The 15452-nt window shown below is 37.9% G+C and overlaps 1 protein-coding gene and 1 non-coding gene across 2 annotated transcripts in view; one reads left to right on the forward strand and one right to left on the reverse strand.

Annotated features, from left to right (window-relative positions):
• Positions 1 to 15452, forward strand: part of IQUB (IQ motif and ubiquitin domain containing) — a 67144-nt gene that overhangs the window by 23763 nt on the left and 27929 nt on the right. Inside the window, exons 7-8 of the mRNA XM_036862821.1 lie at positions 4228 to 4438; positions 12691 to 12866. Coding sequence (XP_036718716.1) covers positions 4228 to 4438; positions 12691 to 12866 — 387 coding nt within the window. The remainder of the gene's footprint in view (positions 1 to 4227; positions 4439 to 12690; positions 12867 to 15452) is intronic.
• On the reverse strand, positions 3273 to 3332 carry LOC118901361. The gene has a single exon (XR_005021340.1). It is a non-coding gene; the product is annotated as a U7 small nuclear RNA (small nuclear RNA).

The following is a 15452-nucleotide window of genomic DNA, read 5'->3' on the forward strand; positions in this document are numbered from 1 at the left end:
AAAGTAATAATAAAAGAAAAAAAAAAGAAGAGAGCAACCAAACCAATAAACAACTCTACCATTGATAACAAGCACTAAAAACTATACTAAGATAAACGTAAAAATCAGAAACAAGTCAGTTGCAGACAGCAAACCCCAAGTCTGTAGTTGCTCCCAAAGTCCACCACCTCAATTTGGGATTATTCGTTGTCTATTAAGGTATTCCACAGATGCAGGTACATCAAGTTGACTGTGGAGATTTAATCCGCTGCTCCTGAGGCTGCTGGGAGAAATTTCCCTTTCTCTTCTTTGTTCGCACAGCTCCTGGGGTTCACCTTTGGATTTGGCCCCGCCTCTGTGTGTAGGTCACCTGAGGGCATCTGTTCCCTCCCAGACAGGAGGGGGTTAAAGCAGCGGCTGATTAGGGGGCTCTGGCTTACTCATGCCTGGGGGAGGGAGGGGTACGTTAGTTATAATTGGAATGCAGGGCGAGCCTGTGGCAGCAGAGGCCGGTGTGACGTTGCAACAGCCTGAGGTGCACCGTGTGTTCTCCCAGGGAAGTTGTCCCTGGATCACGGGACCCTGGCAGTGGTGGGCTGCACAGGCTCCCGGGGGAGTGTGGATAGTGACCTGTGCTTGCACACAGGATTCTTGGTGGCTGCAGCAGCATTGTTAGCATTTCATGCCCATCTCTGGTGTCCGAGCTGATAGCTGTGGCTCGCGCCCGTCTCTGGAGCTCGTTTAGGTGGTGCTCTGAATCCCCTCTCCTTGCGCACCCCGAAACAATGGTCTCTTGCCTCTTAGGCAAGTCCAGACATTTTCCTGGACTCCTTCCCGGCTAGCTGTGGTGCGCTAACCCCTTCAGGCTGTGTTCACACAGCCAACCCCAGTCCTCTCCCTGGGATCTGACCTCCAAAGCCCGAGCCTCAGCTCCCAGCCCCCGCCTGCCCTGGCGGGTGAGCAGACAAGCCTCTCGGGCTGGTGAGTGCTGGTCGGCGCCGATCCTCTGTGCGGGAATCTTTCCACTTTGCCCTCTGCACCCCTGTTGCTGCGCTCTTCTCCATGGCTCTGAAGCTTCCCCCCTCCGCCACCCGCAGTCTCCGCCCGCGAAGGGGCTTCCTAGTGTGTGGAAACCTTTCCTCCTTCACAGCTCCCTCCCAGAGGTGCAGGTCCCGTCCCTATTCTTTTGTTTCCGTTCTTTCTTTTTTCTTTTGCCCTACCCTGGTACGTGGGGAGTTTCTTGCCTTTTGGGAAGTCTGAGGTCTGCCAGTGTTCAGTAGGTGTTCTGTAGGAGTTTTCCCACATGTAGATGTATTTTTGATGTATTTGTGGGGAGGAAGGTGATCTCCACATCTTACTCCTCTGCTATCTTGAAGGTCTCCCCCTCTTTATTGTTCTTGTTGGAAGATATTCTCTAGTAATTATTTCAGATATTACACATGGGAGGTGAACCATCTAAGTCCTATTGAATGAACCTCATTTTGGGTTTTAGTCTGAGTGGGTGTAGAAGGTTAGATTCAAACTTATTTTCAAAATTATTTTATTTTATATCTTGGAAGCTGTTTTTGATTAAAAGTCTGATGTCAATGGGATTCTCAGTTCTTTGTTTCCTCTTTCTGGAAGCTTTTTAGGATTTTCACTTAATCCTTAGTAATCTTACTGTGATGTGCTTGAGACTTGGTGATGGATCCTCTCTGTCTGAGAGCTCATGTCTTTAGTTTGGGGAAATGCTCTTCTATTATATTTTGAGCAATTTCTCTAATCCAACTTTCTTCATTCTGTCTGGAACTTGTATCAGACATATTTTGGAATGTCTACATTTATCTTCCACGTCTCTTAATATTCCTCTATTCTTTCTAATTTTTACGACCTTTCACCCTGCATTCTAAAAGATTTTCTTGTCTAAGTTTCTTGCTTACTAATTCCCTCTTAGACTCTGCACATTCTGTAGATCAGCAGAATAGATTACTAGTTATTGGCTGATACCTATTCTTCCCATTGTAGTAAAGCTTAAGCTGGGCATGAGGCTGCAACACTGAAAACTACATTTTATAACCTCTTTTGTATGTTGGTGAGGCCAAGAAACTTAAGGCCTGGAAAAACGGAATGTGAGGGGAAATGATGTGTGCCCCTTCTGGATATTGCTCTTAAAGCGGCTGGGTTGCAATTCTTCTGTCTTTTCCCCCATTCTACTGACTAGAAGATGATGATAAGTGGATCAGCCACTAGGAAACACAAGTAGGAAGCCATTTGTAATATAGCACAGAGCTTCCTACTAGCCCTAAACTGCTTGCCAATCCCTGGGCCAATCCCTGGAGTGTCATGCGAGAAGGGAAAAACTAAGTTGTTTAAACAACGGTGTTTTAATATCCTTAATGAGTTTAACAAGTTTAATAGCCCCCAAGATAAACACATTGTACTGATTTTTTAAAAATTTCAACAATAAAAATGTTGTCACAGTCTTTTGTTGCTTCTTTTGTACTGATTCAACAGCCTTTCCTTTCTCTCTGAAAATGTTAACTCTATCTAGTCTGGTCTTGTTTTTTGTTTTGCTTTGTTTTGTTTTACTCTAAAAGAGTGGTTCTGAAACTTTGGCATGCAGCAGAACATCTGGAAAACTTGTAAATATACAGAATCCATGCCCACCCCAGAATTTCTGATTCAGTAACTCTGGGGTGGGCCTGAGAATCTGCATTTCTAACAATATTCCAGGTGCTGCTGCTGCTGGTGGTCTGGCCACCATACTTTGAGAACCTCTGTTCTAGTAATTCTCTTTCACACCAATGTAAATTCTTCTACGTTGAATGAGAAACCTTTTATTCTGTTGGCTGTTCTCAAATCTTTGGTTACTCTTGGGTGTGTACTCAAGAGTATTTGAAATTCCTGATGTGCAAAGTGCTACAACATATTTGTTTACTGTAGCCTTACCTCAGTGGCTTTCGGGGATGCACAAGGCTTGATTCTGGGAGGCAGCTAGTTTTCTGGAGAGGGGGCTTCTATTCATTCTGGTGTCACCAGCTTTCTGGGACACTAGCCACTCTTGCCTAGAGGCAGATACCTCTGATGCTCTTTACCTAAATTGTTTTAGGTAAAGCAATTTTGCATTTGCTTTTCCCTGTCCCTTTTGCATTTTTCAAGCAGTCACCTTGTTAGTTGCCCTAAGACCCCTTCTGCTCACAGGATCCACCAGTTTTGGGGTTGAAACATCTTAGAGACACTTCTGTGTTTTCTAGCTTGCCTCTCCAGTGCATGATTAGGCTGTAGATTCCTTCAAATTCCACCCCTGCTCCATGGGAGGTTTTCCAGTGTGGACCGGAAAACCTGAGACAAATTTTAAAAGAGCTGTAACACTAATTCCTTCTTCAATTTATTCCACGTGCCTCCTTTCCTGAAGGGAATTCTTTAAAGTTTCTGTTCTGTTGGAAGACTCCTCCAGTATGATCCAATATCTTTATTGATTTCTGCTTCTATAATTTTTCTGTAGTCATCAGGGGTTAGGATGAGGGGAAGGGACGTGTCAGCATATTCTCTACCCTCAAACTTGATCTAGCCTCTCTATATTTTACTTTTTTTAAATGAGTTTACTAAATAAAAACAAAAAAATCTCTCAGTTATATCGCAAGCTTTTTGTGACTCTAGTACTGTATTATATACCTTCAGACATATATATTTTTCTCACAATTTAATACGTGTTTGCTTTGGTGGTTTCCACATATAACCTACCCACTGTGTGGTTAGTAAATACCATTTTTTAAAAGATATGAGCCTATGCTAATGACAATTAAGAAAAAGTAGATAACAATACATAGTATTCATAACAATAATAGTATTTATTGAGGACTTGTGGTGTACCAGGCTTGAGGTAAGCACTTTATATGCATAGTATTATTATCACTATTTTGCACCTGAGGGTACTAAAGCACAGAGATGGCAAGTAACTTACCCCAAATTAACAAACTAGTGAGTAGCAGAGGGAAGATTTAAACTAAGCGGTACTCCAGACCCTGTGCCCTTAACTTCATACTAACTGCCTCCTGTGAAGGTATCCTTGCTACTAGATTTCAAAGTCACATAGCTGATGTGCATTATCTATGACCTTTCTGTTATAATGTATGTGAGAATACATGGCATAGAGCTGAAACTAGACTCTCAGTATTTTTTAGTACTTATTGAATTGGAATAGAAATAGTCATTGTTGCCTTTCATTGTGTAATAAGGTTGACCATATTTTATTTCCTTTAAGTATAGGTAATTGTGATACAGACTTACTACAGACGATGGCATGCTAAAGTTGTCGTAGACAGTTTAAAAAGACAGAAAATATTAAGGTTGCAGTGGGAAGCACAGGAAGAACTAAGGAAGATAAGAGAAAAAGAAGAGTGGATGAAATTGGATTATTACCGGAGGCATAATCCTCAAACAAAGGAAGATTTTGAACTTCTTTACAATGCACTAGAACGTAAGTTTGAACTAGGCTTTGCATAAAATATTAATTTTATAATTTTTCATTAGTAGGAAAAACAGGTTTACTAAAGACAAAAGGGAGACCTTATTATTTTAGGAAGATGTCTGGGGTATCTGGACTAGAGAATTTTAAAAGATGAATAATGTCTTACATTTGGGACAGGAATTAAGGCTGGAATGAAATTGGAAACGCTTTTATATTAACAATGGATGAATAAAATGTGACCACAGCTCTGTGAATTATTCAGTTTTAGTATGTTATCTCATTTGCTCCTCATCCCTATGAGATAAAAAGAGAAAGTATTGTCCAGTCTGTTTCTCTGATGGTCTTGGGAATTTGTGAACTCAGAGTTGAACTGTCTTGAACCCCTCAGTCCAGCATTCTGTCTCTGATTCTGCTCTTTTCAGGAGATACCTTTTTATTCCCCTCTACTAATGATTATAAAAATATATATATATATATGTATATGTATATATATTCTCTACACATTTGATTTTATGGCTTATTTCTTCCATAGGATGTGTGCTAGTCATTGACACAGTTAAAAACTTCCATTACTTGAACAAGCCAATCACTCCCTACTTTGGGCAGTATATACATTGTTCTTCTTGAAGCTTTTCCCCAATACCCACCCTCTAATCTCAGCTTAAATATCACCTACTCACAGGCTTTTGTGACTGACAGTGCAACTTGGACATCCTATTATCATCTTATGGTTCTCACTGCACACCAAACTTTTCATTTATAACACCACAATACGTTTCTTTTTTTTAACATTAATTTCACTACTGGACTGTAAGCTCCGTAAATGAATGACTCATTTATTTTTTGGATGATCTCTTTTTCTGTGCTTAGCGCACATGCCCAACAAATACTGGTGGAGTGAATAAGTGAGTGAACGAAGGGAAACCCAGGGATGTAGCCATGCAACTGTCTCTAGCTTCTGCTTTCCCAAGAGTACCTCTAAAGCGGAAGTAACCAGAACAGAAGAGTTATTTGTTACCTTAGATACCGGAAAGTGAAGTTGGGCTCTTGTGATGACATAGAAGAATTAAAACAATTAAAAATAGCCTCAGTTTTTTTTTTTAGTTGAATACGGTCTTTCTATCCAAAGAAATAATAGTCTTTGACTTCTCTATGATTATTCATAATATTAACTTCAAGTAAATTTTCTTACTATAACGTTATTTCTTTATATACTATTTATTTGTGGACGTTACTACGTGCTCTGTTACTCAGGTCATCCTTTCCTCTCTAATCGAATACAATTTTAGGTGTCAGATATCAAGTCTATTTAAATAGCTATATGATAATATGCTATTTACTGAAGATGATACAATTAAACACTAGGTCTAACAAGCAATAGTAATACATCTATCTCTTTGATAAATGGAAGAAAATGAAAATGAAATTTCTTACATAAAAGAGACATCTCTTAGTTTTCTTCCAGGCCTAAAATTCTAAATTAGGACTCTAAGAATAATTTAAAGTTCTGTTTTGCTGTAGTTAAAATTCTGGTTCACAAGCTCAGTAATTTACATAGCTCTTCTATTTACTATAGTTTTCGTTCCATATTCTTTACTCCAGTGTTTGAAACTGTTGCCCTCTTGTGGCTTATAGTGACAATTGCATAGTTTGAATTACAACTCCTAAAAACAAAAGTTTAACTTTTCCTCCAGGTAACCTGTTCCTTAGTAATAAAAGCAAAATGATATCAGTTTAGGAAAATGAATTTAACTATATAAGATAATATGCTCTATCAAAGACAAGACTATCTCTGGGCAACAGTGTTTGATTTTTATGTCTTCTTTTTTTTTTTTTTTTTTTCTTATAGCAATATGTCGAGGGCAACTTCTTTCATTGATCTGACTGGTCACTCTTATCTCAGACTCGGTATAGGAGTCATTATCTTTAGGAAACCTCTCTCATCAGCATGGATTAGGCTCAGCGCCTCTTTTCCTTGCCCCATTATTCTCTGTGCACACCATTCTCTTAACTGTCCATGTCTGTACCTAGGGCACCAGATAGGACCTTGTTCATTATGTCTAATAAATGTTTGTTGAATTGAATCTTCTACCCTTTGTCTTGTTTTAACTTGTGGAAATGGTGTTTTCTGACTCTTCTCTAATTATTACCTCTTGATCCCAAGGTCCCTTGACTTCTAGCTTCTGGAGACTCCCTGGCCCCAGTCCTTTGACAGATCTGGCCCTGGGCTTTCAGTCTGAATCTTTCTTGGTTTTTTTTCCATTCAGGCTTCCAGTCTGTGATAAGAATTTTAAAAAGCAGATGCGTATAAACTGCCAGTGACAGACAAAATATTGTATGTTCTGCTGTTTCTTGTTTGGAAATAGCAAGTTTATTAGATCTCAGAAATTTTAGACTGTGTATGGACTTTATATTTTAGTACTATCCTTTCATTTTATAGTTGAACTTCAGACCCTGGAAATTAGGTAATTTGTTCAAGAATGTAAGTTAAGGTTATAAGATAAATGTTTTCTTTGAAAGGAACCGGTTGCTTTCATATCTTTTTCTTTAAAACTATTGGAGGTTATTGACATCTGTTATGGGCTGAATTATGTTCCCTCCAAATTCAAATGTTGAAGTTCTAACGTCCAGTACCTCAGAATGTGACTGTATTTGGAGATAGGGCCTTTAAAGAACTAATGAAGAAAAAGTGAGGTCATATGGGACCCTAGTCCAGTATGACTGGTATCCTTATAAGAAGAGGAGATTAGGACACAGACATGCACAGAGAGAAGGTCATGTGAAGACAGTGGAGGAAGGTGGCCCTTTACAAGCCCAGGAGAGAGGCCCTCAGGAGAAACTAATCCTGCCATCACCTTGATCTTGAACTTCCATCCTTCAGAACTGTGAGGAAATAAATTTCTGTTATTTAAGCCTCCCAGTCTGTGGTACTTTGCAATGACAGCCCCAGCAAACTAACGCAGGATTCCAATTTTTTTGGTTTGCTTTTATTATCATTCCCAGGGAGCATATATTTTATGAAAGCAGGAAGAATCTCTCATTTTTCTCAATGTCTTCTCTGTATAGTTCTGGAAACTGTCAAATCAGTTATAAAATCAGTTTTATATAGCTGTTCCTGGTTCCTGTGTTTTTCTATTCCTTATTAGTAGTGGGTCATGGTATTTTTCTGATGCCATGTTTTTTGATGCCATGTATTGCTTTCCTTTACTATAGATTTACAGGGAGTTTGTTCATCTAATGGAGAATTTTATTGGAATTAAGGTTCATTATTTTCATATTTCTAATTAGCTTCATTGGGTTGTTTCCTTTTTAAAAGTCATACTAATAATTTAAGCAAAATACAAAATCTGAATATATATGGATATAAATGTATTTGAATACACATATGTATAGCTCCAGATTCACCCAGGACTTAAGGATTAATCTAGCAGATCAGTATATTGCTTTTTGAGGTTGGCAGAATAGCTTAAATATCCTAGTGGCCTAAATTTATTACTGGTCCCAAAGGTTTCTAATGTAAAACTGGGAAGTAAAATACGCTTACTAATATCATTCAGTTTTTATTTGCTTTCTGGGGACATCCATATAATCCCATGAGGTAAATATTCTCAGTTATTATTTCCACAAGCAAGCAATCTTCCTCTTTATTCATATACTGCCTTTTAGTATATGGATATTGTCAAATTTTTAAAGTTTTTTGGTTGGTAAAACTACTCTTAAATGATAAGCTCATCAATCATGGATTTTCTGGACTTTCATAACATAATTTAGCACTTAAATTTACAACGCTTTTGCTGAACACAATTTAGCTTTTAAATTTACAAATCCTCTTTTCGAATAGACCAAACTGTACAGTATCTGAATAATGTATTCCTGGTAGGAGACAGAATGGGATTCTTATAAAGAACACAAGTGACAAGTCCTTGACCTGATCAGGATGATTTCAAATTGAAATTTGAGAGGAGGAAGAAATAATATGTTAAAATTATAAAACTAGATATCATGAAAGGCAGTGATTATAACAGAGGAGGGCCAGAAACAACACTTATGACTTCAGATATTTACCTTTCGATGCAGGGACCCGTATTAAAGTAAACTTGAAATTTTAATAGAAGAAGGAAAATATAATTTCTAATTATATAAATTATATATAAATGTAATATATTCTGAAATATCCCTGCAACACGATGAGAGAGTAATCATGCCTGGAATATAACAGCAGAAGAGTACATTTTACTTGATTGAATCATATCTAATAGAAGATAAGAGGAAGTAATCTTATGTCAAGAGCTGATTTACCCAAAGGAAGTCTTTAAAACTAATGGTGAAAAATGTCAGGCTTTTGGGTAAAGATAAATGTAATGACAAGCAAAAATTCTGTCCCAGTGGAAGGATTTTACAGTCTATCCAACTAGGGAGAGTCAGAGACACGTTCGCTCCTTCAAGAAGGCATTATGTCTTTCTCACTTTTGTGTGTACCATCAAACCTTATAGAGTTCTTTCCGATAATAATTGCTCAAAAATTGCAGTTGAGTATTTTGAACTGGCAAAGAAATGACAGGATTTTGACAAGTATTGATATAATAACCATATCAGGGAACTAGGTTTTTTGAAGTTCAGATAAAAAATAGGCTTGATTCTATGGCCAGAGTGTAGTTCATGAGACTCTGAAGCTTCATCATTCTGACAATAAAGTAATAAACCATCTCTACATAAAAGGAAAGAATTACATGGCTAATTAAGTAAATATGGCTTTCCAGTAGTAAAGCACCTAATAAGTTCACATTGAAAAGAATTGTGATGAATGTCAAAGACTAGAGTGACTATGGAATATTTGTTCAGAATAAAGAAGAGTAGGTCACTGTTTCTACTTTTGTTTTGCTTCCGTGTTCTGTGAAGAACAGAAAACAAATATGGCTCAAATGAGTTCAGGTTCACAGTCCAAATGTATGTCCCAGGGGATCAAAGCCATACTGTTATCTTTCAGTAATCATGGAGAATGGGAGGTGTGCCCAGAAGACATGACCTTCCAGAGAAGGCTTGTGATTAACTGTCACATACATTACAGATTTTTATAACTCTGCCCGGCTCCCTGCCCCAATACACACTTTTCAGGTGCCTGATTTAAATTTGAGGCTTACTTATGTAAAATTCCCCCATATTGACCTTACTGCAATTTTTGTTTCATCCTATGCATTTTGATATGTAGTGCTTTTGTTTTTCTTTCCTTAATTGTTGACACTCATACCTTTTACTTCTTATTTGATTAAAATGTTATTTTTGATAGTATTTCTTACATTTCCAAGCAGATGGGAATATATTTCTTTTTTAAACTTTTGTTATTAATTGTAGTTGAATTGTACTGTGTCAAAAAATGCAGTTTTCGACATTTCTGATTTGGGGGATTTATGTTTTCTTCCATTCCTACTCCTAGAATTTATATAAATTTATATAAATGCTTCCTAGAACTTTGAAAATAAGATATATTTTCAGACTTTGGTGTTCAGAGCTTGATGTATATTAATTAATTTAAATTTGTTAATCATACTGTGTCAGATATTTTTTGTTTTTAATTCTTCTTTACTTGACTGTCATAGATTAACTCATTTGTATTTTATTTATGTTTATATAATATAAAATATACTCACCACAGTAGTGTTTATAACTGATAGAAGTTTTGCTTTTTATAGCTTGATGGGATGTGATTTTCAGTATAAATATTCATGAGAGTCATACCTTTCATCATAAAATTATCTTCTACCCCAAGGGATGAATTTTGAGTGTTTTCCCCCCTATTTTCAATATATTAATATTGCTGTATCTGTCTTTTTTGTTGTTCATATTTACCTTCCTTTTATGTTTAACCTTAGTCTTTGGCATCACTTTGTGCCTTCCAAAAACATCATGTCATTGAATTTTTAAAAAACCATAATATTTTATTTTCAGTCAAAAAAATCGAACCATTTCATATTTTTCAATATAACGATTATGCCTGATTTTGCTTCTCTCATCTTGCTTTATGCTTTTTATTTCTAATTTTTTTGCCTTTTTCTGCACAAACATTTATGATTGTTAACTCTTTTCTGCAATGATTTGAAATGTAAGCATTCTTTTTTTATTCCTTCTTAAAGTTTTTCAAAGACGTTCTTAAAACAGGTAAACTATCAAATGGATTCATAGCCTACCCTTTTCTCTAGTTCTGATTCCCGAGTTAAGGTTTACTACCTTCTGCTAGAGGGTCCACTTTCTGAGATGAGACAACAGCAGTTTGGGGGATGACATTTGTGCCTCCTTGAGTGTCTTCCATTCGAATCTGCACTGTGTCTTACGGAAATTGCCCTAAGATTTCTACCACATGGATCACATCTCTCTCTGATTTCCAGTACTGCTTCCGGTCTCTCCCTCTCCTCCCCCATTTCATGTTTCCTGTATCATTTCTAGAAGAACTTAGGAGAGAGGAGTTGGAGTTAACAGCCTGTATATAAACCTCCATCTTGTCAGAAATTTGGTATGCCATATATTAAAGAGGAACTAGGCCTGGATAGGACATGAAATTATGTCAAATAATATGCAATTTAAGAAAGGGAAGTGTTTTTGTCTGGAAAAGAGAAAACCTAAGTAGACTATGACAGCTGTCTTCGATGCCATGTGGTGCAAAGAATAGACTGACTGTTTAGCCTCACAGGCTAGGACCAGGACCAGGGTGAGCAAATTAAACCTGTCCAAGCTGCTGGGAAGAGGATGCTGTCTTAGATGGGGAGGGGTGTTGAACTGTTTAATTTCTAAGGTTCTTTCCAACACTATTTTTCCTTTAATGTAAATAAGTTTGACATTTTTGAAATATGGGATATAAAACAGTTTTCTTCCCCAAATTTAACATGTATAAGAATTGAATGGAACACTTGTTAAAATAAACATATCCTGAGCCCAGACATTTTGATTTATTTAAGTTTGGGGTAGGATCTAGTACTCTGTATTTTCTGAGGTTAATTTTGAGAATATGGTGTAATCTTTAGGTAAAGTGAGTTTATAAAAGTACTATTCTTTGGCATTTTATGGTTTGGTTTTAGGATGTATTTCATGCAACACATTCTACTTTTAATTTTTATTTTATATTGGAGTAGAGTTGATTTACAATGTTGTGTTAGCTTCAGGTGTACAGCAAAGTGATTTAGTTATACATATACGTATATCTATTCTTTTTCAGATTCTTTTCCCATATAGGTTATTACAGAGTACTGAGTAGAGTTCCCTGTGCTATACTGTAGGTCCTTGTTGATTATCTATTTTATATATAGTAATGTGCAACACAGTCTTTGTTGATAGTAACCAACACTTTAAAATATTGTAAATATTATTCTAACTTAATTCATTGGTTTGAGTAAAGTGTAAATGTAATTACTTTATAACATCTGCTGATATAATTAGGGTTTTGTAAAGAAATGGAAAATCGTTCTAAAAGTGCTAATAATGAAGAAAACAATTGAAGTCGACATTTCTACATAAAACTGTCAATTTGGGTACTGGGGGAAGCAGACACCAAGATGGAGTTTGAAGTGAAAGATAAAGGGAAGAGAGAGCAGGGAAAGGCAACGAAAGTCTTCAGATTGAGATGTAGGTTGACACCTGTGAAAGCTGAGAGAGGGAAGGAATGAGGATGAGGGATGGAGATCTTCAAACAGGTAGGGTTCTGAGGAAGTCTGAGCTGGCCCGACGGTCAGCTCTGATTGACCACAGAAGAGACCACTGTTGGGCAGACATGGCCAGGCCCTGATTCTCCCATGGTTCTTACTCATTGACTGGGAGCTTAGTGGGGAAAATGTGGCCTCTGCTCCAATATGGCGGCAGATCCGAAGTGCTGTAGCTGGTACTATCAGCCACCTGTACTCCTAGCTACGGGTACTCTCTTGGAGGGAGACCTGAGCAGGACACGTTCATGGCTGCCACAAATCCAAGCCATATTTGTTCCAATACTGGGGGGTGTGCATGCTTACTTGGAGGCATAATTTGACATGATCTGTACTGATGTCTTACAACTTCTGTTAGTTTGACTCTACTTTTATTGCTTTACGTCTCTCAGCTTTCATTTCATCCTATTTTTTTCATATATCAGGTGTACAATATGAATGATTCTATTCATGTATAATTTTATTTAAATTGTTATAAAAATAAAATACACTTGTCAGGAGATGATAGTAAAAAATGCTCTGTAAAGATGTGGGATTTTAAAAACTCAAGAGTCTTTTATGTTATTCCTCTAGTCTGGAGGCAAGAAGAACTTGCACGCATTAACCAGTCTTTCACTGGAGCTGAGAGGAAAGCTGCTTTGTGTGAACTCCTGGAAAAAGAGACCCAGATAATTGCTTCCATTGGGAGACATAGATATATTGCTTATACGGCTAACCAGGAAGCATCGATACAAGCTTTTTTGGATAAGGTAATTGAAGTAACAATTATTTAAATATGAATGTATCCTGAGTTTAAAAATATAGAATAATGAACTAAAGAAGAGACTTACATTGTAAGAATTTGTGTGAATTTTGTTTAGTATTTTGGTGACATATTTATTTAAACTTTGTATATATTTTTCTTTCTTCTTATACAGCTTTAGATTTTCACTGCAGCCTAGAATAACGATTGACAAGTCACATGAAATTAATGTGTTCTTAACAAAAGAGCTATGAAGGAAAAAATGGAGACACCACCTTTGTGACTCTGTTCATTTAGACCTAGGCTGGCTATAGAAATTAGATGAATTGCACACCCTGATAAAATGTAGAGTATTGAAGTCACAAAATGTCTGGATCTGCAGTGCCCCATAGTAAGCAACGTGGGAGAAATAGCTATAGACTAGTGTTTCTGCATTTGCTCACCAGGTCATTAAGTGACTAGAAATTTCTGACCAAAAGGATATATGATTATTGCAAACCATGAAAACATACAATTAAGGGAAAATCTAAAGTAATTACCCTTTTGTGGTAAAACTGCCTGCTTGATATTGAATAGCCTGTTTCCATAGTGTCCAATTTCCTTTTATAAACTTGATCTTTCCAAACAATTAAAAGCCAATCCAGCCACAAGAAGAAAAGGGATGGAGTTCTTCAAGATATTCTCCTGTAGTGATTCTGGTTGTATGATTCTTGTTATTTGAGAACATTTGTTCTTAAAAACCATATTTTTTGATACTATAAATGCCCCCCACTCATCTTACTTATACGCTCTCCTGTTTGATCTCAATTTTTCTTGTGGTTTTAACTACTGCCTGCATCCTGGAACTCCCTGCAGTTCCAGGCCAGACCTCTCCTAGGAGCTTCCAGATCACATCCTGAATTGACTACTATCATTGCTCTTTGGATGTCCCCAGAGTACACCTCAAGTTGACATGTCAACCCCTGAGTCATATCATCTTACCTTTCCTTGACCCCTCACCTCCAAACTGATCCTCTTCTGTAACACTCACATAACGTATCTTCTGTGAATGTTTCATCATCTACTTAAGTTGCTTCAGACAGAAACCCGGGCGTTATTCTTGACGTCCCACTTAGCCACCAACCTGTCTGTTCTATTACTTTAATAATCTCCTCAGTTCTTTACTTTTTCCTTTCCAAACTCACTACCACTGCCTGCAGGGAAGTGGCTCTGCCGTGCACCTTGATGACCTTGCGTGTATCCAAATACGCCACGTAAACAAAGACTTGGACCAGAGCTAATCTGAGTCTTGGTGGAATGCCTTGTGATCCTGCTGGCACTGGAGAGGATGGGAAGCTTCTGAGAAGTTATGGAGCAGCTCCCCTCTCCTGCTTCCCTGTCCTCTGAGAGGCTGTCATGAGACAGGTCTTGCCTTGTGTGTGTGAGCTTGACGCTGATTTAATTGGATCTGGATTGCCTTCCCATCTGGATTACTTTATGTCCCCAAATGAGGCTTTCGACCTCCAGTCTCACTTCTTAATTCCCTCCTCCATCATCCGTATTGTTGCCATAGGGACCTCATTCAACACAACTCTGCCCCTGGCCCTCCTTGTTGCCCTCAGGGAACAAGGACTTTTATAGTCGATTCTTAGCACACCTGACCCATCCCACAGTTGTTTATCATCTCTGCTCACACACTACAGCCATACTGTTTCAGCTACGCTCAATTACTTGCACGTTCACAGAAAGACTGCATGCTCTCAATGCTTTTGCATCTGCTGTGGCCTCTACATGGAACATCCTTTCCTTCCTTCTTCAGTAACCAGGTAGTCACCCTTCAAAACAAGCTCAGATGTCCCTTCCTCCAGAAAGGATCACTGATCCTCCTACTTTAGCCTGTACTATATACCTTCATAAGACTCTGTTTCATTTTTGTCTTAGTACATAGTGGTCAATTTTTATTATATCTGTTTACATGTCTGAATCCTTCCTAGATTCTGAGTTTCTTAAGGCAAGAGCTATCCTTTATCTCCATAGCCTCATATCCTAGCTCACTGCTCATCACAGAGTATCAATAAGTGCTTGTGTAGGAAGGTAGGGAGAAAAAAAAAGGGAAAGAAATAATGGTTTGTAATTTTTTTTTAATTATTTATTTATTTTTGGTTGCATTGGGTCTTTGTTGCTGCGCGCGGTCGGCGAGCTGGGGCTACTCTCCGTTGTGGTGCGCGGGCTTCTCATTGCAGTGGCTTCTCTTGTTGAGGAGCACAGGCTTCAGTAGTGTGACGTGCAGGCTCAGTAGTCGTGGCGCACGGGCTGCGCTGCTCCGTGGCATTTTGGATCTTCCCGGACCAGGGCTCGAACCCGTATCCCCTGCATTGGCAGGCGGATTCTTAACCACTGCCCCACCAGGGAAGCCCCAGTGGTTTGTAATTTTATATTTCAGGTACTATGAGAAAATATGCAATGTAGATACTATCATTTCAAATTCTTGAATATCTTCATTCTAGAATAGCTGAGTTCTACTGTATGGAAGCCATAATATTCATACTTCTACTGAGTCATATTTTGAACTAAACTTATTCCTTTAGCAAGTTGCTCTATGTTGAATCCAGCT

Source organism: Balaenoptera musculus, chromosome 9 (assembly GCF_009873245.2).
Source record: "Balaenoptera musculus isolate JJ_BM4_2016_0621 chromosome 9, mBalMus1.pri.v3, whole genome shotgun sequence".
NCBI lineage: Eukaryota > Metazoa > Chordata > Mammalia > Artiodactyla > Balaenopteridae > Balaenoptera > Balaenoptera musculus.